The sequence below is a fragment of the Anarrhichthys ocellatus genome, unplaced genomic scaffold (assembly GCF_004355925.1).
Source record: "Anarrhichthys ocellatus isolate YVR2014 unplaced genomic scaffold, GSC_Weel_1.0 scaffold15, whole genome shotgun sequence".
NCBI lineage: Eukaryota > Metazoa > Chordata > Actinopteri > Perciformes > Anarhichadidae > Anarrhichthys > Anarrhichthys ocellatus.
In genome coordinates this window covers 4,437,765-4,460,573 of record NW_022280045.1, presented here as the reverse complement: position 1 = coordinate 4,460,573, position 22,809 = coordinate 4,437,765, and the positions used below count along the sequence as shown (strand labels likewise).

Below are 22,809 nucleotides of genomic sequence, written 5' to 3'. Positions count from 1 at the left end.
GGGGGGGGGGGGGGGGGGGGGGGGGGGGGGGGGGGGGGTGTAGGGACGAGTGGATGGAGTGGCGGACGGTGTCACGTTAATCCCACATTAGACGATCATGCCGGTGTGAATGTGATCACGGCTTTTATTACAGCTTACACGATGAAATGGCAAAAAGTGCTGACGCTCGCATCCTCGCTGTGAGAGAGAGAGTGTGTGTGTGTGTGTGTGTGTGTAGGTGTAATCGTATTGTGAAGCTTAATGCATTAAGAGGTCTGCTGGGTCGTGCTGTCCAGATCATCCCCCTTTAAAAGTCATCAATATTGTATTTCATTTTAGTTTGTGGTTTGTGTAGATTGGGGAGTGATTAAACCACTCTGGGGTCTGTTGTGAGTTATTGATAAATAAATGATTCTGCTGAACATAAGTGCTGTTTTAAAGGAGTGGAATTACAAATCTTAGTGCCGCTGCAAAGCCCATTCTCCATCTCCCCATGGTGTCAACACCAACATACTGTTAGCAATATAGTCTTACACATGTTTTAGGTACAGATATAATCTCAGAAAACCCAAACACCAGAAACAAAACATTAGAAGATGCGAAAAGACCAGCTCTAATGGTGTCATAATATAGCAAGAAATAAAAGAAAAGAAAACACTTATGAATACTCGTAAATCCATTTAGTTCTAATCCAAAACCAACACGAAGTCCATCAAAGTGATTTTTTTGTTGTTGTTGCCTTTTACTTATTTAGTTTTGGCAAAGTAAATAACTCCCAACATCTCCTCCCTCCCCTTTCAGACTCTTCCCCGACCTCCATGTCCCAAACTCAGTCCCAGTTGGTAGATTCCTCCGTCAATTATCGCCGGAGCAGCAAAATGAGCAATGGAAGCAGGAATATGGTGATGCCGGGGAGGTTCTGGCCGCAGCTGGAGCTTTTTACCTTCTTGTTTTCTGGAGGGTTGGGATAGAATGTGGGTCGGTCGGTGATGGGGACAACAAGGCGCGGGTCACGGGAACACGTATTGTCGGCGCACATGCCGCTTCCTGAACCGCTGACATCATCGCCTATAGACAGAGGTTAGGACATGAATTTAACGGTTCGACATACATGCAAGTCACAAATGGGGTTGCTTGTGTATTCATAGAATTAACATATTAAGACATCTGCAACACACTCATCAATATTAAACTACCAGCAAGAAATATGAGGTTCACTGTCCTGGTGCTGGCTCGAGAAAAAGGATGTGAATTTGAATGCCAGCATCACCTTGTGTTACTTGCATTATGTGGTATGAAATATCACTTCAATAATTCAAAAAGGCACATTGATTTAGGCCATGCATTTTTATACTGACATCTTATTCCAAACATACTGCTTTTGCCCTTTTGCTGGAGTTTCTACCAGCTAAGATAGAAGTGTGCTGTCTCCTCACATAAACAGAAATAGAGTTACTTCCTACAATCTGCACCTTGTTAAAAAAAGCTTCTAATTAACAGAGAGTCATCCGGGATGAAGTTTCCTGTGAATGATCTTGAGAAACCTCTGAGCTGTGATGGTAAAAGGACTCACTGGTGTCCTGAAAGTCCACATCCTGGCCGTTGAGAGCATTCCTCAGGCGGTGAGTCATGATCTTCAGCTGCATTATCTGTTGGCGTATTGTCATGTCTGGTTTGGTGATGTCGATTTCCACTTCAGGGTTGTTGATCTGGCTGGCAAGGCCGTCACCCATCACCTCAGGAAGGTACCTGGCACACATTAACATTTCATTACACAACGTCTGGAATTTTAGCAGCTTCCCACCACAGTTAATTGGACACAGTGAAACCTTCGGTGAACAGTGGACACTGTGGCCTAGAAGTGGCATGGGCAGGATAAAGGCACATTGATTTTCCTTCATTTCCCATGATTCAGTGGAGTTGCTTTAGACACATCATTTTAAGGGGACCAGAATGACAGCTGCACCTTTGCACCTATACTGTAAAATTCTAGCCGCTAACACAAGAAAAAAGTACTACTCATTCAACAGTTCAACAGCACCTCACAGTACCCATTATACTGTGCATTAAACGTCACCATTTTGAAAGATATCTTGTCAATTCTTTTACTTTTATATCTTATATTGAAATACATTTCTTCATGGGTTGTTGTGCCTTACCTAGCACGATTCATGCCGTTCCAACACTTATCCTCGGCCCCTGTTCCAGTGGCAACTCTGTCACTGCAGAGAATGCTTGGGAGAGAAACCCAGTACGGCTGCATGTCCCTCAGTCTCGCGGTTACATCAGACACCTTGGGCAGAGCAAATTTGTGACCTTTTACACTTTGTTCAAAATCACAGCATGATGGTTCCTCAATAAAAGAACTGCAGTGCTCCGTCATATGACTCATCCATCCATCCAAGCATTCATTCTCATCTAATCACCCCATAGTTGTCTGTGTAAAGGTGAAATGAACAGAAAAAAAGGTTTAATTGGCCATGATGAACGATGGCTCTTGCATCATAAACCGTCACTATGAATGGGCCGGACGAAGCCATCAGAGAGCAACAACGAGGACGCAGACTCAGACAGGTAAATACTCACCAGTTTGAACATTGTGTTCGAGCTGGTTTCCAGCCTGTCCTCCGCCGTAACCTTCCCTCTCTTCATGTCATCGACTCCCGTGCTGCTGGCTCCTCCCTCTCTGATGTTGCCACACGCCTGGAACAACTGGGGCAAGAGGAAGCGAAGGAAAGACGATTGATGAACAAAATGTGGAGAGAGGGTACGCGAGTTAACAAAAGGGTCGTATGAGGAAATGAAGTTCAGTTTTGACAAAAAATGTTTATACTTTACTCAGCTTTCAAAACACTGCAAGTCCTAAATCAGATCTCTGTGCTTTATCATCGGATTCATCTTCACAGAGTAACTTGAAATGAAAGGCTTCAGAGTTCAGACTCGCTCTATAAAGTTTATTTTCCTTCCGTGTGCAGTTCTTATTGGTGTTGGTGTTAACAAGACTAAAATGTAATGATGCTGAAACCAGCACTCTGAATAGAAATCTATGAACCCATTCTCGTGCATCAGCACAACAATGTGTTTGTTATATATACACGAGTGCCTTTGAGAATACAAGTCTCTATACCTTTGAAAGCCAACAGCCACCAGTGTACTGGTTATTTGCATGACCCCAAGAGTCAATCACAGCATCGCTGCAGCAGAATGATTCACAGCTCAGGAAGCACTACTTGTCCCTATGGGGCTTACAATTTATAAATGGAGCCCAGGGAATACAGAAAGACTCCAGTCAATCTGTCATCCAATCTGGCCTGTTTATAGGAGCCTCGAGCCTTTGAACCTTCACACATAACTAAAAATTAATCCTGTCTTAAGATTCCCGTCATGTTCGTCAGCATAACTCCTTGGTGTTGTGTTCACAGCAGATTGAATAATGGACATCAAAACACGGCATTGACTCTGTTAAAACGGAGTAGGTAGCAAACGGGCCTCAAACACATTTACTCATGCACAGTGCAGTTTCTGTATTTGGTACGTTTTATGGGGAAAGTACATACAGTAACACAACATATGGCTTTTGATGTCATCAGATTATGTAAATAGGAGATAATCTGTCCTACACAGTGTCTACCATAATACCAGACTGTAGACATGAATTGACTTCCACGGGATCAACACAGCACTTTCCCCGAGAGATGAAGATCAGAGGCTGAAGCTGTGTGTGATTACCATATTGAACCAGGTCAGAGGCAGTCCGCCAGGCTATGGCTCACCTCAAGCCTGACAGGCTCTTTCACAGCAAACCAGCACAGAGGAAGCTTTGTCTTTCTTCTCACCATCTACAATGTTTCTCACCTTCACCAAACAACCCAGTCAGACTTTTATTGCTGCCAGTGCCATATAAAAACTGTTGCTCGAACGCCATTAAACAGTGACGTAAACGCTTGGCCTGCAGGATCGGTCATGACTCACATCCTTTTGTTCTCAACCTAGTATATGAAGCATTGCAACAACAAATGAATGTAGTGGTATGATAGGTGTTAATTACACAATCAAATGAATGCAGCGGATATAGGGTAGCATAGTGAGAGTGGACCCAGTCTCTGAACGGATGGATCGATGGTATCAAAGATTTGTTACTTCCTCACTACTACTTCTATTGCTTAGCCAAGCGAAAAGGCTTTCTCTTTAACATTAAATAGTCATGACTAGATAAGCAACAGTCAGCTGATTTGGGTGTGCTTTGAACAGATTTGATTGACAGCCGTGTGGCTTCATAAGTAAACAATGACACAACTGTCATCTCGTTTTGATTCCAATATTGCTAGATTCTGATTGGTGCGTGGAAGTGCGTCACATCACATTTTTTTCCACCCAAAGAGTCCGACTTACTTCAAACCACTGAGTAAAGCACAGACACAAACACAAAATACAGAAATCTCTCTTGTGCAAAAAATACAACTGCTCTAACTTTGGCTGAAATTGTGTGTGTGTGTGTGTGTGTGTTTTTGTAGGACCACCTGGCTCCTAGAAATAGGCAAGAAGCCTTCAGGGTCTTTTAAAATATAGTGCCAACCATTTTATGGATATGTTTGCAAATTTGACTTTGATTTACTTCCCTCAAGCAAGGAAGATCTACCAATATTTACATCTAACTAGAGATGAGAAGTGTCAGTACATGCCATGAAGTTGCCATTCATTGGCTGATAAGACGTTCTCAACTGTAGCTGTAACACTGTATGTTCCAACTCTTCATTGAATAAACAGTAAACAGCTGTATGTGTGTTCCAATGTGTGCTCTGACCTTGCTGTTGATGGTCTCTATATTCTCCATCATGGTAGCCATGCCTTCTGATATGCGACCGGGGAGGGACAGGAACATGCTATCGACACCAAATGTGCCATGAAAGCTTCCAGCCACCTGCATCAGTGTTTCTACAAAGACGGGAAAGTACAGTTAGCGTACAGAAAGTGTGAAATGTTTAACATGCTGTACACTGGCAGAACGATTCCGCTGTATTCATTGCACAAAGTAACATCATGTGTCGGGCGAACCTGAGTGCAAACATATGGCTGAATTGGATGCATGTGTCAATGTGTGTGCGCGGCCCCCACCTGCCAGATGCCTCCACTCGGTGTTGAGGTCGGCCTGGTTGGCCAGACAGCCTTTCATGACGTTGCTGCAGTAGTTGGCACAAGGTCTGGCAGAGGCCATGCCACGGCAGTGGGGACAGTAAGTCATCCTCATCATGGCCCGCATGCACTCCTGGCTCAGCTGAACCTGGGGTAGGGCACAGATAAAAATACACATACAGCACCTGGATGAAAAATGTACCTTTTATTAAGCATACATGATCTAATAGTCTAAAAGTTAAAAAAAAACGACAGCAGCAGTTGATCAAACTGTACATTTGACCACTTTCACAGTTAAGAGCCCTGCTGCTACTGTACAGGATAATTAAATATATGATGCACACAAGTCTTGTATACATAATATTTCTATAGCCAGACAATAACAGTCGCAGAACTGTGGGAGGTCACCTCCCTTTTTTGACCTTTTTCTCAGTTTGCGCCAGACTTTCATTCAGCACAGTTTCCTTGGAAACCACCAGTATTCTTTCTGTTTCACATGCGATGAAAAGGCCCTGACATTCATGCAAGTATTCTCAGTGCCTGACACCATCCTTCCCGCTTCTTCCATTTCACTCTGTATCCCACAAGGCTGTTCTCCCAGGAAAGGGCCCTGGTGCGTGAAAAGTAAAACTGGGTTAATACCAGTAAGCTCTGTTCACAAGAGAGTACAGCTATGCATACAAAACCTCAGGAAGTGTGTGTGTCTGCGTGAGAGAGAGAACGAGAGAACGAGAGAGAGAGAGAGAAAGAGGTGGATCGAGCCCAGCTACGCATACAAAGCTCCTCTAAGCTGACATCTGGGCCATCTTGATGCTTTTCCTGGAAACAGTTCTTCCAACAGGAAAGTTACAGTTACAACCAGCTTTTAACAAATACACAGTGGGATTCGGACAACAATGGGGATCAGGTGGGAGAACAAATGATAGATACTTTGAACACCCTGCAGACCTGTCAGTAGTTCAGTGAAGTAGTTCACTCTCAGACCACTTTGTGATCCGCACTTTCTCACGCTTTAAATACATTATTTCATCAGTTCTTGTGTTGAAAATGTAATATTTTAAAGTTTCAAACACCTTTCATTGTGTTATGTTTTTAGTCTATTTTTCTTGGCTGTATTGAATGACTATTTATGGCTGTATAAACCCAATCCCCCCACAAGGATCATTACAATTGAATGTAATCCTATTTGAGCCACATAAGGCAAAAGCAATTTATTTTGACTCTGTTTCAAAATCAAATTAAATCTAAAACCACATTAGAAAAAATATATAATGAGCCAAAATTAGTAAATGGATATCTGATGTATAAAAGAGATCAATAGAAGTAGGTAATTATTGCCAGTTGCACAAGGAGGACAGTATAAAGTGAAATAAGTGACACAGAAAAGCAATAACCACATTCCCAGGCTTAATCTCAAGTCATACGAGACATGAGTCAGATCCTCACTCCTGCCCTCCTTTTCTCCCCTCCTCCCATCCTTACCCCACCACTCATTAGCCAGAGTTGAGTCAGATGAATGCTTCTTTGGTGAGGGAGACGAGTGAGGGGTAGGGAGTGTGCAGGGATGAGTGAAGCAAAAGACTGAAAACCAGAGAGATGGGGGGATGTTTAAAAAAAAGCTACGAGATTCACCGAGGGCGTTGGCAGGGGAGTAAATAAAAAAAACCTAGGATGGTGTTAATGAAATACTTATTAAAGACAGACTGTCATTAATCTTGTTTCTGTTACATCATCCATACAGTATTAATGCCGGGAGTCCCGGGTCGGGCACAACAGACACGAAACAGAATGTAACACTTCCATGGTGCTAATTGGAGGTTGCTGTTGACAACATCCTCTGTATTCTAGGAGCTGCGGTGCACCCGGCACTGCGAAGGAGGGACCATCAAATTAGAAACAGCAATAAGACTCACATGCCCAAGGCTGCAACTAAGGATTATTTTCATTATCTCTAAATCGATAAACTGAGAAAGACAAATTATCAAAATGCCCATTTCAATTAGCCACAGCACAAGGGGCCGTCCTGAAATTATTAAACCAATTGACATGAGTTATAAAATAGGAAAAAAGGAGCAAATCCAAATTTTTAAGGAACTGGATGAATCTATCAAGCAAAATTGCCAAAACACGCAGTGTAGATATGTTGCTTGATAAATTGATAAATTGGTTAATCGAGACTGTTACAGATACATTTTTAGACGATCAACTGAGCAATTGATCAAATAACTGCTTCAACACGTATAGAGGTACATGCACACACATATATACACAGTACACACACACACACACACACACACACACTCTCTGGCGTGATTTAAATCCTCTCATCTAGCGATATCAAAAGAAAGTTTTATGTTTGAAATATTCTCTTTGATGGTTGCAAGTTCAGCTCATTGCCACGACTGCGTTACATTTTAAACACCCACACCCTTTCTTGCCCCTACCCTCGCTTTCACAACATGCTCGCCGCACCTGTGAGTATCTTCTATATTGCTCGTGGCTATCATGCGCCAGGCTCTTCTGTCTCTCTCTCTCCCTCCCTCTCTCTGCTTGTCTTTCCTTTATAATTACTAGGACCTCTCCCCCTTGTGTTACAAAGCAAGACAATCCAGACTCCTTGCCTCCAGAGTGAGCCAATGTAGCACGTGGCCTACTTCCTCCACTCCCCTACCTAAGGGAATAAAAAAAGTCCGGAAAAAGTTAAGGACACAGCAACTGGTGCTGCTCGGAGCGAAGCAAGGGAAGAATTAATACCGAACCAGAAAGAAAGACTGCATCTTACAGTCATCCATCAAATTATTCCGTTGTTCCGCGCATCTTGGTCTTATTCTCAGCCCCCTTTCAGGATGCCCTTTCATCACCTATCACTACACTTCCATTTTTTCCATCGCTAAAACAAATAAAACATGGCAGGGAATCATGTTATCTTTCCTCTGAGTTTGTACCAAACCACAGACGCTTCCTCGGGAGACAAGGGAAGCAATTAATAGCAAAAGTAATTTTATTCAATCCAGCTTCACACTCCCTGAGCAGCGTGTGGTAAACATCCTCAGTCGCTGGTCCCTTTAAGTGGCGATAGATACATAGCTAAAAATAGGAGCGGTTGTCTCGTTAGGGCCCAATCAATCTAAGGTAGAATTACAGCGGAAAGGAGGGGAAAGCTAAGCTCCAAATTAGTGTACCAAGCTATTCACAGTGAAAGGAGACAGAGGACAGTGCAGGGCACAACTCTGGCAAATATCAACAGAAATGTTTCTGCACAATTTACTAGGTACGAGCAGAAGAATAGGGACAAGAGAGGACGCTGGAGTTTGTCACAGTCTTTTTTTCCTCTCTCACTACTTCTCACTGTCTCATTTGTTCCCATCACAGCACAGTGCTGTTCCAATCTGAATAAGTACAGCGCAGTGCTGATTATGTGCTGGGGGAAGACAAGCAACACAGACTGACACACAAATTATGAATTTGAAACTGAGCAGTTGGTTGGAGTCTGAACTTGTTTCAGTCAAATTGCACCAACAGGCCTTGACTTGAGTCAAAGAACAATTAGCCATTCTGTCTCATTGCACAGTTCAATGGTCCTTACTTGGAAATTCCCATTAACAGAGATTTTCCAAGTGTGTCCATAGCGACTACTCTCTTGATACAGTGTGCTCTTGCCTTCCCTCTTAAGGCTTTCGATGAGTGTGCCCAGCCCATGACCTTATTCTGAGTGGCAGCGCTCCGGTGCCCTGGTATTAGCGCAGGGATGACATTTTGTAATTTTGTAAAAGCTGTGCTAATTATGAACACGTATCCCCGAGCCAGCCTTGTTAAATTGAACACATCGCTCACTGTCCTTCAGCACCAACAAAATGGCATCAGTCAGGAAATGTGTATCGAGAAGTAGCCACACAGGGGAAATGTTCATCACCGTTGGAGGGAAATGAGGGCACGATGAGGTATGTGTGTGTGTGTGTGTGTGTGTGTGTTTCCGTAACATTATGCCCTTGCGTGCACATCTACTTCAGTGTGAGCATGAGTGTTTGTCCAAGAGAGCTGCTTATCAGTTGCAGAGATCATAAGTTATTCTGGCTGGTCCAAGGGTACACAAATCATGAGCAGCAATTCCAACACAGCATGCTGCCCATGCTAATTGCGATCCTTACTTCCCTGTCTGCTGGCTCGAGTCAAAGTTAGTAACTGTGTGTAGCTCCGTTAGACTAGCGGCATCCCTTAGCTCCGGGTCAGGCAGTTTTAGTTGTCACTGTCACTCTCTGAGTCTAATTATTCACCAGCTTCCTGCTACGCCAGACTAGTTGTGCTCATGGTTATTCCTGATTTTACTCCCCTGTGGCTGCGGATGGGCTGCTGCTGCCAGCAGCCACTTAATTGAGACATCCTCTGGTCCCTTTGTGTAGGTGTGAGACCTTGTACCTATTTTCTGGGCCAGAGATAGACAGAAAGAGAGAGCGAGAGAGAGAGATATGCCATAGGCCAGGCTGTCTCACTCTGATGCAAGCAAACAGTACAGTCTGTGCCACCCACAGTGCTAGTCTGAACACATATAAGCGTGAAAGGGAGAAGGATCATATACAGTCTTTCTTCGACATGCGTGTGGCTTTGTTGTCATGTAGTAGCACCACAACCGATGTCATTATTTATTCATTTATATTCTCCTGATCTTTGTCTCTTCATGCTCACACACAGTCTGACCTTGTGATATTGTCTTCAGATAATACTGTAATATTCATGTCTGAAGCAGCATTGTTTTCTTAAAGAATGAGTATATTTCTCATGGGGCCACTGCTCTCAGCATCCTGCTTGCCAAGTGTCTGACGGGAGATATTTTTCAGCGGTGCATCAGTATTGGCCACCTCCCTTTCAGGAGCTGACGTTATTTCTCAGTCTTGCTCTGATCTTAACCTTAGTCTTGTCTTATACACAGAGGGGACCGTTTCTCTTGGGAGGTATTTAACCCTCCCCACGGCCCAGGGAGACATTTTTCAGCATGGAGCTGACATTAACTGTTGGTGTAGGGGCTGATTGTCTGAGCCGGGGGCCATACTTTATGGAGCCTCTCGTTTCCACCAACATTGATCTGCCACTGCTTTATACTATCTGCACGGACTGGTAAAAACCTGCCTGTGTGTATGTGTGTGTGCGTGTGTTTGGGTGTTCACATAAAGAAGGGGCAATGGTGTTCACCAACAAGAGATGAATACAGACCCCTCAACACCAATGTTGAATACCAATGAACATGTGGTGGGAGCAGAGAACATTAACTTTCCGGCAGATTAGACACCAGGAAAAAGGTTTGCGAGGCAATTAGACACTTTTATCAAAAAAAAAAGAATTTGGTCTATAATTTTAACCCATAAGGACCCACGGTGTTGCAGACATTTTAAATATCCTGTAAAGTTTCTTATACAATTGTATCCATGATTTTAACCCTTGAAGTCCAGTCCCTAAGTGACACATATGGAACATCCTGGTGAAGTCATGTGACAGTGAGTTAATTTGTGTACCAATGACATCACTTCCAATATGGCTGCCTGGCTGGTCAGCAAATTTGGCAGAAGTAGCTAATTTCAAAAAGCTTATTTTTGTTGCTTAAGGTAAGTTTCAACACATTTAACAATTCTGATGCTTTCATAACATGTCCTACATTACATCTAAACCGTTCTAACCATATTTCACAAACAAATGTATCAAACTGTAAAAGTCAAGAAAATATTGTTGTGACAGAAATGTCACAATAATAATAAAATAAGACAAATGCTCCCTATATACAGGGATGGGTCAAATGCGGAGACAAATTTCCCCCTTAAAGGGATCAATATAGTTAAAAAAAAAAAAAAAGGCATATCTTTGTTACCAAGCAAAAAAAATCCAAGTTGATTGATTTTAAATGAGGAAAACATCTATACGTAAATGCCCAGTGTGACATATATGTAACATTTCAGATCTTTAGCACTAGGGGGTAGCATTTAAAAAATATTTTCAGAAATGTGTTCCATGTGGTCCATTTAGTCTGTTTTATATCCCCTATAATTTTCCTTAAAGGAAAAGTGGGCTTGGGTTCTTATGGGTTAAGAGAAGGAAAACTAACTGCGGTCACTGGACGGAGGGGATACCATTCAAAATGAAAAGGGGAGAAAATGGGAGAGTAAGCCTTGGGTTTTACCTGGGACACTTTGCGCACCACGTCCCCACTGACCGCCAGTCCCTGAACAAAGGAGCGTGCTGCCACAAATGTGCGCGTGACCATCGTCTTCATCACACGGGGTGTTTCTCCGAAGGGCCGTAGTGTCTCTATCTGCTTGGACACACACTCCAGGTAGTCCTCACCTGCAAGCAGCATACACATCCATTAACATCGTCATCGAAGTAGAGAAGACATCTAAAGATTGTGCTTAAATGGAATATAAAGTCATCTCAAAAATCTTTACGAGGTCAAGAAATAGGATATTATCATTGACAGTCAGAGCCATGACAAACGTTCTGCTCTTTATCTGATATACCTTATATTTGTACTGGTCTCAGGCAATAAACCTGTGTTATGAAGCAGCGCTTGGTTGTTAGTTGGTGTTCTACAGAAAAGCTGGTTGTACCTATGTAATACTGCTTGTTTGCCTGGAAGAAGAGCTTCTCCAGCAGCCTGGCCCAGAATTCGTTCAGCACCTCCTCCAGGTTGACATGGGAGCCTCGGTAGTACTGCCTCAAATCCGTGTACAGGTCAGAGAAGACCTGGGAATTCTGGGAGTATACTAAGCCCCAATTTGCAGTGAAAGTCTCCTGTAGACTATTCGCAGAGCGGTTCAGCATCTCCAGGAAGTAACCTAAAAACAAATATACACAGTTTATGGTTTAAAACTCATGTTTACACTTTCGGCAACCACACACTGGGCAATGTTATTTCTGCGCCATATTTATTCCTCTTTCCATTTTCATTCTGACCCACTGTACATGTAGTGTGTGCTGTTCAATATAGAGTTATTAACGAAGATGTGTCAGCCTTTCAGGGCTATAAAGCTGTCTGGAATATTCCCAGAAAACGATTGTTTTTTTAACACAATTTCCCTCTTATTCCTAACGCCTTGTGCTGCATACCAACACTTGCCTCGTACTGTCAGTGAACCTAAAGCTGAAGTATGTGTGAGTGTACCTCTAGGGGATGTCAGAGAATTGACAGCGCTTCATGGTGCAGTATACTGTATACTGCTCCGAGTGAGGATTCAGAGATATAGGGTTCAGACAGAGCTAGGCAGGCAGACAGACAGACAAGCAGGAAGGCAGACTGTCAGCTTTGGGGAAAAAAAAAAAAATATGAAGAAAGTTGAAGTCAGACTGAGACAAGAACCAAAAGAGTAAATGGAAACAGGAACGTAAACTGCAAATCCAAACCTTATACTAATGTTTTGTCCCGATCATTTACATTCATGAGGGGGACAGGATATTACACACATCTAATGCAATAGGATACAACTCCACTAATATCGACAGCCTCAAAAAAAAAAAAAAGTGTCTACAGTGCAGAAATTGAACATTTTAAGGTTAAGAAACTTTATTTGATTGCATTAGATTGCAGTTAAAACTGGTGATTCACCAGTGGTTGAGTTTCCGTCAAGGTGCATACACTCACACATCGAGTTTGTTTTCACGAATCCCAGCTATTCTGTGGCCAGTGGCATAAACATGTTTCCATCCGTCTTGTGTGTAAACAATGTTTATAAATGAGGCCCGTGTTCTGCCAAGTGTGTGGCAGCAACAACAACACTGTCCCCGAACCATCCATCCATTCAGAGCCAACATTTGCTCTGCATCTCCACATACACAATGGGTTCAAACCAGGTGCATGCGTGTGTGTGTTTGTCTGTCTGTGTGTGTATACGTGTGCGTTTGTGCTGCGGGGAGATGGGAAGCTGGAGTGTGCGGCAGTGTTTACTTTGTAGGTGTCTTATCTCTGCATGCCACCACCCCTGATAGGGAGGAGACGTGAAAAGGAGTGAGGTCGTGGCCTCCACAGGGGACACCTCGCCTGGAGCATATTCCCCTAACGAAGCGTTTTTTAAAGACATCATAACACACACAAGCATCCCCCCCCCCCACACACACACACACACACACACACAATCCAGCATATTTAAATAAATACAAACACACCCCGTCTTCTAACAGTTTCCCTGACGACAACATATGGAAAAACCAAGCCGAGTTATACAGGAGCAAAAACTCCAACACCCACATGCGCAGGGCCTGAAGACATTCACAGCACTTGGAGTTACATAACATTTTAATATGCTAAGCTCATCCTGACCCATCTGTGTGGCATTATCTAAGCAGTGGCCTTGTTGGATACTATATCTCTATTCCGCTTCCCCACTCATGAATAAACACCAGGCGGCCTGCTTCACCGCTGCTGTTATTTGCTGCTTTCTTCTAGCATTTTCATAGACTCCGAGCTAAAAGGTCTACTTTCATTGAGCCTTTGATTTGGAAAAAATGTGTTTATCTATGAGTTATATTCAACTTTGTTTTGGTTTGAAAAGCTTTACCCCCTGACACATCAGTTCAAGTTCCTTTCTCCTACAATCACAACTGCCCTTTGACGTTTCCCTCAGTTGGGTTCATGCCCAGAACAATATCAGTGTACATTATTTCTAAACCAGAGTCATGGTGATGTGTCAGTTTAATGCACTCAAAGTACAATGAGCTCTGGGCATAAATGTTTGCCTCTAAGGGGTTCAAAAATATCTCTACGAATCGAATTAAAAGGCCTTTCATATTAAATATTGGCGCTTTTTGGGCTTTTGCTGTATTAAGCTGACAACCTGTGACTGCTCTTCCTCCCTGGTGTGATATAGGCAAATCATCATTTCATTTTTCAAGTTTAGGATTGTATTTTGATGATATGTGGCCGTTTTATTGTGTTACTGAATGTCTAAATTATATGTTAAAACACTGGAATAAACAAACCAAACCAAGTAAGTATTTCCTACTGTAATGTGACACAAATGGTGGGGGACCAGGTTCAAAGTGTGTGTTATATATTCTTTATAAATAAATAAGAATAAAGCAAAACAAGTCCATTTTGTAAAAGGCAGAAACGGCTGATGTAAATGTTTTAAACATGATAGAGAAATCCTCCTCAGTAAGCTCCTCATAGCTATAAACCTCAGAGTGCACAGCAAATGGCAACTTAATGAATGGTGTTGTATAGCCTACGTCTTTCTGTGTGACGTCAATTGTTTCTTAGATTACGTTGCTTGCTGAGATAAATGCTTCTGACATGAAGCAGCCGTACGTCTAGAGTTTGTTTAGCAGCGATACTTCCAAGCTGGATGACACATCATTCCCCTGTTTCCTGACCTTCTGTCACTCAAACTATCTGCAAACTCAGCTCTGGGCCAGCCTCAAAGTACCAGGAGAGCTGCATTTATGAAGCACACGCATTTGTGCAAGCCAACACACAAAAACATACTTCCAGGAGTCAGCAGAAAAGCACATGCATTGCACACACATGTGCACAGAGAAACCAACTTCAAAGTGCCAGCACACAGACGCACGGGGATCACAGACCCTCACACAATCACACACACACACACACACACACACACACACACACACACACACACACACTATACAGGGTACACAGTGGCAGTCAGACAGACAGTCAGACAGACAGACAGACAGACAGACAGACAGATGGGGAGCTGCTGTGACTGGTGCAGCTTTGCTTTTAATCCCCATTAGAATTCATTCCTGCTGTGTACTGTCAGCCAGACTGTAAAAATGCCTAAAGTCTGGTTTACCAAAATGACTTTCAGCAGAAATATTTTTATTTTTATTAAATGATTTATCCTCATTTCTGTTTACTATCTTTACGTGGTTGGGGCATATTTTTAAGCACTCTGGGATCGCCACACGTGGAGGTCAGATCTTGGTAAATGGTATCATGCTGTCCAGTTCTCCTCTGCCCTTCAGCTCAGGTGATTAATGATTGTCATTAGTATGACACAAAGCCCCCTTGTGCACGTGTGTGTGCATGAGCTTTTGTGCATGGGGATGACCTTTCTCATTCTTCATCTGCTTGTGTCTATACGGTGAGCTACAAGCTCATCCCTTCCCTCACCCCTCCTTCCTTTTAATCTCTCCAGCAATCTTCTATCATCCCATGAAGCCTAACCTCCACCTTCGCTCCCCCAGCATCTGCTCTCCAGGGGAGGAGCCATGTGGGAGAGGAAGCCTTATTGCGTATATTGGTGTGTTTGCACTACCTTTCAGTGTAGTAGTCACAAGGACACTTAATCGCTCCTCAATGTAGACATTTAAAGTCATAACTAAACCTTAACATAAGGGATGTCTGTTAGTTGTGAGGATAGATATGACATCCTCTGTGTCCATCAAACTGATTCCAATAGTCAACAGAGTAGAACTGGGCTATAATTCACTATTGTCCTGTCACAAGTTTATTGTGACACTATAATCTAGAATCGTTAAAGAAAGCTGTGTTCAAAAACGAGCAAAATGCGCTACTGAGTTTGGTCTGATGTAATGCATTAGAGTGGAACAAAAATGAATTGTTTTGCACATGAGTGTTTTCTTTGCACCTGATTGGCAATATTGTGTCATATGTAAATATTGGAGAATATCCTTTTAATATCGTGAAAATACTTCAGGCGTTTGCTCAGCTGCTTAACAGAGACCAACCACATTGACTGCATACTCTCATAATTACCAGCAGTTTCTTTCTTTAATGTGACAGTAGATTAGGACAAATCTGTCTCGCCACCCTCTCCCTCTATCACATTCTGCCTTTCCCTCTTTCTCTTCTCTCACACACTTAGAATAAGCGAAGTCAAGCATGTGTGTCTTAATGACTTTCTTCCTGCGGTGAGAGGAGAGTTAATGATTTCATTTGTAATCACTTTGAGCTTCACATCCAGGCCACCTTGACATGTCAGAGGCTTATTTCAACTCTATTCCTATGTCCACTTATCCCACTGCCTCTTTACCTAATTAAACACACATATTTAAGTGTGCACACAAACCCTCACAGACCTTGGAGATACTCTAGTACTCCACCGTCTTTTACCCTCTCTTGGTCTTATGTCAATCAATACGGTGCTTTAAACCAGATAAGCCGCCTCTACCTCCACATGCCCTCTGTCTCTCTGGTGTCTCTCCATCTTCAGTCCTCCCCCCCTCGCTCTGTCTCCCGTGTCAAGTCGTGTTATTGACAAGAGATTCGGAGTAACACAGAGGTAGCATTGATGTTCCTCCAGCTGCCAATCACTCTTGCTGAGGGCTTGGACTGATCCCGAGTTACTTTCTCACACAAAGGTATTAACTGGCCGAGGCTTGTGCTACTCACTCCAGGATAATCCAGATTCAGGGTTCTCATACAGAGGGCTTAGCGGGTCTGGCAACATTTGCCACTGTCTACTAAAGTTGCAACTAACACCAGCTGATTGAATAATCTGATGTAATACGGGTTGGTGATTAAGCAATCACAGGCTGACAAGAAATCCCTGAATCTTTAACAATTTAGCCCGCCTAACTCTCTGATCTCCCGAGAACCATTTTGTTTTTGTTTCCTCCAAATTGGCAGTTAGCATTATCTTGCATGTGCAGGAAATGTTTCAAAGCACACGGGACCATGTGCTGGAGAACTGAAAAAAAAACTATGAACTGTAAAATATACAATCCAAATTCTGGGAAAAGCTAGGTTTTTTTGCAGGAGAACACTTCCCACACATTAAAAATGGAGAGGAAATGAAAGTAGATACATGTAGAGTGATTTTGACACTGATGCTTAAGCATACTGAGGATTCATACACTTACTAACCTACAATTAATGACCTTATGTAGAAAACTAGCTGAGAAACATGTCAGCTCAACGGAGTTTTGGCAGTGCGCCCGAGACTGACATGGGAGGATTAGATAGAGAAGGAAGATTAGTGAACAAATGAGAGGGAGTAAGACAGGAAAAAGCAGCAATTGTACATCTCTTTCATATCTGACAGCCATAATTCTATTTGTCCATTTTGCAAGTGCTGAATGATCATATTAGCCGGTTGGTTCTTTGGCAGGGAGGAGCGAGGCAGAGAGACAGAGAGCAAAAGATGAGACACATGCCAAGAAGAGGAGGAGAAAAACAGGTGTCATTGGTGCATAAAAAAATAAAACTAGAAAGTAGTCAGAGAGCACGTACCAAGCCTGTACACTGCTCTAAATTTTTATTTTTTTTTATTTTAAGCTGCATCTGGATCTGATCTGCATCAAAATACACAATCATGTAGATTCTCTGTTGGCTGCCATGACTTTTGGGGAATATCCAAATCCTGTCTGGGAATATCAGGCGTTTGTACAAGAATGAATTGTGCAACATTTGCGTGACTCAGACTCAGGACGTCTGAGTTACAGCCATTTAACTTCATCATGTTGCCACCTGTAAGCTAAATGCCATCACGTTTTTCCAGTTGGCTTGAACTGACACCTGCACTTGGTATAAAGTACACAATGTATTCAAGAGGCATTTCGGTCCATGCATGAATTGTGTAACTGGTGTAACGGTTTGGCATAAAAATGACAATTGCTGAAAATACTTTTTTGCCTATACAGATGTAACCAATATAAATATAACTCTTCAAGCAAGGGATCCTGTTTCCATAGCATCCCTCATGGTTAACGATTTATCAATCAAAATTTGATCTGTTTTATCAATGGCTATTATAACTACTTTCCCAAAAACAATCTGAAACATATCCTGTACATTTGAAGTAACTTGATCTTCTAGAGAAGGACAGAAAGGGAGACTGGCAGAGCTGTAATATTGCAGGCACAGCAAGGCTCGTCTGTACTCTGTATCCCACCCATTGTCTCTTCAGCAGGCCCCACATGGTTTTGTGATCTCTACTTTTTTGACCAGAACCACTCCCCATCCACAAGTACCCAGGATCCTCAGCCTTTCCCTTTGTTAGTTCCCCCACCTGTGCAAGGACAATGAAAAAAAGTAAGCACAACAGGGCACAAAACAAATACTGCTGTCCTGGGTGCCCTGAATGTACAAAAGATGATATGGGAGCATTTAGACTGTTTGTGTCAGTCTGACTCTCCATCAATAACAACACTTATCACACACATAGCAGTGCCCCAAGAACACTGCAAGCCCCTTAACGAACATTTAGATGCTATTAAAAGCTCACTCATAATAAACGCGCCGACACATCACATAATGCATGTCATTTATCAACAGGCTCTCTGTGGAAGCTTTTATTCCACTCTCTCTCCTCTGACTTTCCCTTGCTAGCAGTATGCATCATTTACCCATGCCCGTTTTATTTTCTATCCATCTGGTTCTCTTTTTCAGCTGCTTGTTTCCTCCCAAACTCCATACTGTTCCTTACCCTCACTATCATTTGGTTCTCTTTTTCCCTCATCTTACTTTCCACTGCTAACCATCCGTTCTAACACCGAATTCCTCTTTCCTTTTTCCCGCCGTCTTGTTTTTTTCTCTCTTTCATTTCATCCTACCAAGGCAGCATCGCTCCTGGTGAGTAATGTGTTTGGCATAATTAGGCCAGTGTACTCCAGGTCCCTGCCGACGTGATTTGCATGAAGATAAAATGAGCCAATCAAGCACCACAATGGGAGCAGATGTCCTTGTCCCTCATGACATCATCAGAGGTGACCCTGAAAGCAGGGAATTAGAGGATGGGTGGCGGGAGGTGGGAGTGAATCAAATCTGTTGCTTAGTTGTAGGAGTACTGCAGCACAGACTGTGCCACGAGTGTCCAATCTAAGTAAGCTTGGGTTTAGTGATGTGGGGGGGAAAGGAAAACAAACCGGCCTACATTTGGTTGAAAACAATCAGTATTGGGTACAACTAGCTAAAACTAAAACCACAGTATAATTTTCCACGTTCGTGAGTATGCAAAGGTCCACTAGGATCTGCCTGATGCAAATTTCGTCATCAGCGGTTGTGTCGTCAGGCTCTGTGCGGACATCCGCTTACCGCCAACGTGTTGTGACCACTACGCTATACGAGTGGCAGCATTGGGATCTACTGAGCATGTAGTGGGCAGCATAAACTGAACTACTATGCGACTGTGGTGTCTGCAGCTGTACGCGTGTGCGTCCCTTTGGGAGTATAACCGTGTTTTAATGCAATCAAATAGAACAGCCCGCAATTAGTCTCGCCTTATAGCGTTATAAAGGTCGTCCTTTTGGTGGCTGTAGTTTGTGGTGCTGTTAAATTATTCTGCCTTACTCTGAGAGGTGTTTCTAAAATGTTGTCCATGCCATATGTAGAATTCAGTGTATCGGATCTCAACTGTATATTGAAATGTAGTCATCAAATGCATGGCTTTTCACTTGAAAATGACCAAATTGTTCTTATATGGATTGCATTACCGTGTTTTCTCTGTATCAGAACAGACTGATGAGCTGCCAGACTATTCACTGAAAAGAATACAGCAGGCTGCCGCTTGCTATCAGCTGATGGCGATACAGACTTGTCCTTTGATCCAAGTTTAGGGCCCGTTTCCTAAATCTGATAGGATACAATTGAGAGTGCTTGATGTCATACTCGTGGATTGCTCCCGCTCAGTCTGCCTCCCCGGGAGGAGATGAATTACTTAACAGTCCAGCGGGGAGATGTTCAGAGCTCTACTTAAATGAATAAATAAGCGAGTCCTGCTTGGTCTTCTAGAATTGAGAGTACCCATAATCCAGCCAATAATCTTCAAATCAGATTAAGCTCTATGACCACTGATCTGCCTTGAAATGAAATGGGCTGGAAAACACTGGCCAATAAGTATTTGGCTGCTCATAAATACTGTGTGCCAATGCATGAATGTGCATGTGTGTGTGTTGAAGATTCAAGACCTGAGTTAAGAGTTGGGATTCACCAATCCGACTTATTCAGGCCCGGTACAGATACCGATACCTGGGCTCTGTGTATTGGCTGATACCGAGTACTGATCCTGTACCAGTGTTTGATCAATGTATGTCTCATGGACCAAAATCCAATATCAGTATCGCTATAGGAGCCTCTCTTGTTAAGAATTAAGTTTCTTTGACTCTCTTTTTTCCAAATATTCATCCATCTAGTAAAAAACAGCAAGAAACGAAACGCTGGAATTGTCTTAATAAATCATTCGATGTATTACACGTCCCCAAGATATTGAATGTTAAGCTTTTTTTCATGAAAAATTATCAAAATAGTTTAGTCAATTGTCTAGTTATTTCAGCCCTTCTCTGAAGTGATGCTGCCACAGCCATATACACATTTAAAACAAGAGGTGAGGCACAGTTGTAATGTTGTAGGAGCTATCTATTTGATTTTAGTATTTAGTTATTTGATTCATAAGTAGTATTGTTTAATTATTTGCATTTTTAGGTTAGATTTGTTGATGTATTAAGATAGCTGGTTCTTTTGATAATCACCGGGGTGGACCAATGGTATTTTAGAGCAGGAGAGGCAGTGATAGGAGTTCCTTTGTTCATACGTATGGACAATGCCTTCTTTTCCCTGCATAAACCACAAACCCATGGTGCATCAATGGGCCTTTGATTTATGTTTGCTTTTGATTCATCGGACAAATGGCCACTACAAATGCGTTATGAATTATTTCTTAACATCAAAGGACTGAGGAAATCAAATAGAAGCAGAGTAAGAATTCTGTCCCAATCTGCCTGGTGTTTGAGGACCTTAAGTTTTGTAAGAAGTGAGATCAGGACAGGAGTTTGCAGCTGTATGTAGAACCCTTCAGGGCCAAGGAGTGCCTCACCTACTGTACAAACCAAATCTGAAATTTGAAAGATAACAGGTATGAATTTTCTGAATAATATTGTCTTTTCTTTTGATCTTGGTAATAAATAGTCTAAATAAGTATTCTTTTGTACAAAGTAAAAACATGTGTTTTTGCATGAAGCTATATGTGGTAGCAGTACAAGTGAACACACACACACCCCACACACACACACACACACACACACACACACACACACACACTGACAGTGAATCAGATGCTAGTGATGGCACCATTAGGCCAAACACCACCTGCCAGGTTAAAGGCTTCCGTCTGTCTAACACACCTGGTTGCTATCTAACACGCAGTTCCCTTTGGTGCCATCACTCTCTGTGTCCTCTCTGACCTTTTCCCTCTCACTTTCACATGTAACCCCATCTCTCTTTCTCTGTTCATCCCTTTCACTCTCTCTCTAGCTACCACTCTTCATTTCCCTTGCTCTTATGACATGTCCCCTTTTCTTTGGATCTTTTATCCTTCCATCCGTCTCAGTTTCATTCTGTCCCCTCCTCCCCCTCCTTTTTTCTTTTTTCCTTTTAATATTTGTTTAACATGATATAATATTTAGTTTGTACCTCTCTGCACAGTATGAATGACAGTGAAGAGATTGGGAGTACTACCAAGTGCAAACCACGGACACACATGCTGTATACAAATACCCATCAACTGTGACACACACTAAATCACAAGCTTACAAATACGTGCATACAAACACACATTTGCATGCTCACATACAGTGTAGGCTACACACTCGCAGGCCCAGAGCTGGTATGTGAGCATGCTGGTCCTCTAATCTGTGGCTTGGTTGGGGCTTCTTCCAAAGTCCATGGACCTAAAAAGTCCAAGTCTGCCTGGAACAGTAACACCCTACACTTAGCCACATGGCGCTAGCTAGCCCACACCCTGCTAAACACAGCCAGATGTGCAGGGACTGGCAGCATGGTACAATGTCACTGAACTCGCTTTCAGCTATAAAAAAAACTTAAAGAAGTTCTGCTCTGGACGTGGTTAGGAATCATCTAATCTTTACCTATTTTAAACCATAACAGCCTTACTTAATATTTGTACAAGATCCAACAACCAAACTACTTTTTTTTGTAAAACGCTGAAACGAAAGTACATCATCTTTCACTTTTCCACAGCTAAGGATAACAAGAGGATGTCTTTTGTAAGAATGGGTGGATCCTCACAAAATTTCGTCGATCATGTGGCAGCAAATGCAACGTGTTATGGTCCAATTAACCCCAGTCTATCGCTCAGCTCTTGCCTTCCGAGGACACAGTCAACAGCAGATGGTTTTAAGACCTCAAGGTCTCAGCACACATATATTTCTCTCCTCCCTCTGTCAGCTCTGCCATCCCCATCTGATGCTGACTGGGGTGAGATAAGGGGACACAAGAAACAGGGACTTTAGGCGGTAGATTTACCACCTCCCGGTTGTATGCCGCTGCCAACCAGTCAAGTAGCAGTTTACATCCATGTCTGTGCAGACTCTTATAATACTGTATATGCAGTGAAGACTTTGAAGAGATTCAATAAAAGGTATTAAGTGTAATTTTTATGGCGAAATGGAAGTTATGACTACATTGAGATGTATGATTCCAGCAAATAATTTCCAGTGACTGTTGTCTTTACTTGGAGACTTGGTGGCGTGCCGCCTGGCTGGTGGCATCAAGGCTTGGAGGCCAGCGACTCAAGGAGCTGTTAAGGAAGGCTAGCTAGGTGATCAGGTTGGAACTGGACAGCGTGGAGGCAGTGATGAAGGGGAGGATGAGGGGAAAAAAAGTCAAAATGTAGGTTTGTCCCTTTGCGGATGTTTGTGCAGAATTTGAAGAAATTCCCTTGAGGAGTTCCAAAGATGTCAGGTTCATTAGAATGGAAAGGACAGACGGGCAACACA

The 22,809-nt window shown here is 42.7% G+C and overlaps 1 protein-coding gene across 1 annotated transcript in view; it reads right to left on the bottom strand.

Moving 5' to 3' along the window:
• Positions 1–17: 17 nt before the first annotated feature.
• Positions 18–22,809, bottom strand: part of gpc1b (glypican 1b) — a 59,422-nt gene continuing 36,630 nt past the window's right edge. The window contains exons 4-11 of the mRNA XM_031854523.1: positions 11,706–11,933; positions 11,279–11,442; positions 5,095–5,260; positions 4,784–4,914; positions 2,566–2,691; positions 2,139–2,272; positions 1,553–1,728; positions 18–1,047 (exon numbers count right to left, since the gene is read on the bottom strand). Coding sequence (XP_031710383.1) covers positions 839–1,047; positions 1,553–1,728; positions 2,139–2,272; positions 2,566–2,691; positions 4,784–4,914; positions 5,095–5,260; positions 11,279–11,442; positions 11,706–11,933 — 1,334 coding nt within the window. The 3' untranslated portion in view covers positions 18–838. The remainder of the gene's footprint in view (positions 1,048–1,552; positions 1,729–2,138; positions 2,273–2,565; positions 2,692–4,783; positions 4,915–5,094; positions 5,261–11,278; positions 11,443–11,705; positions 11,934–22,809) is intronic.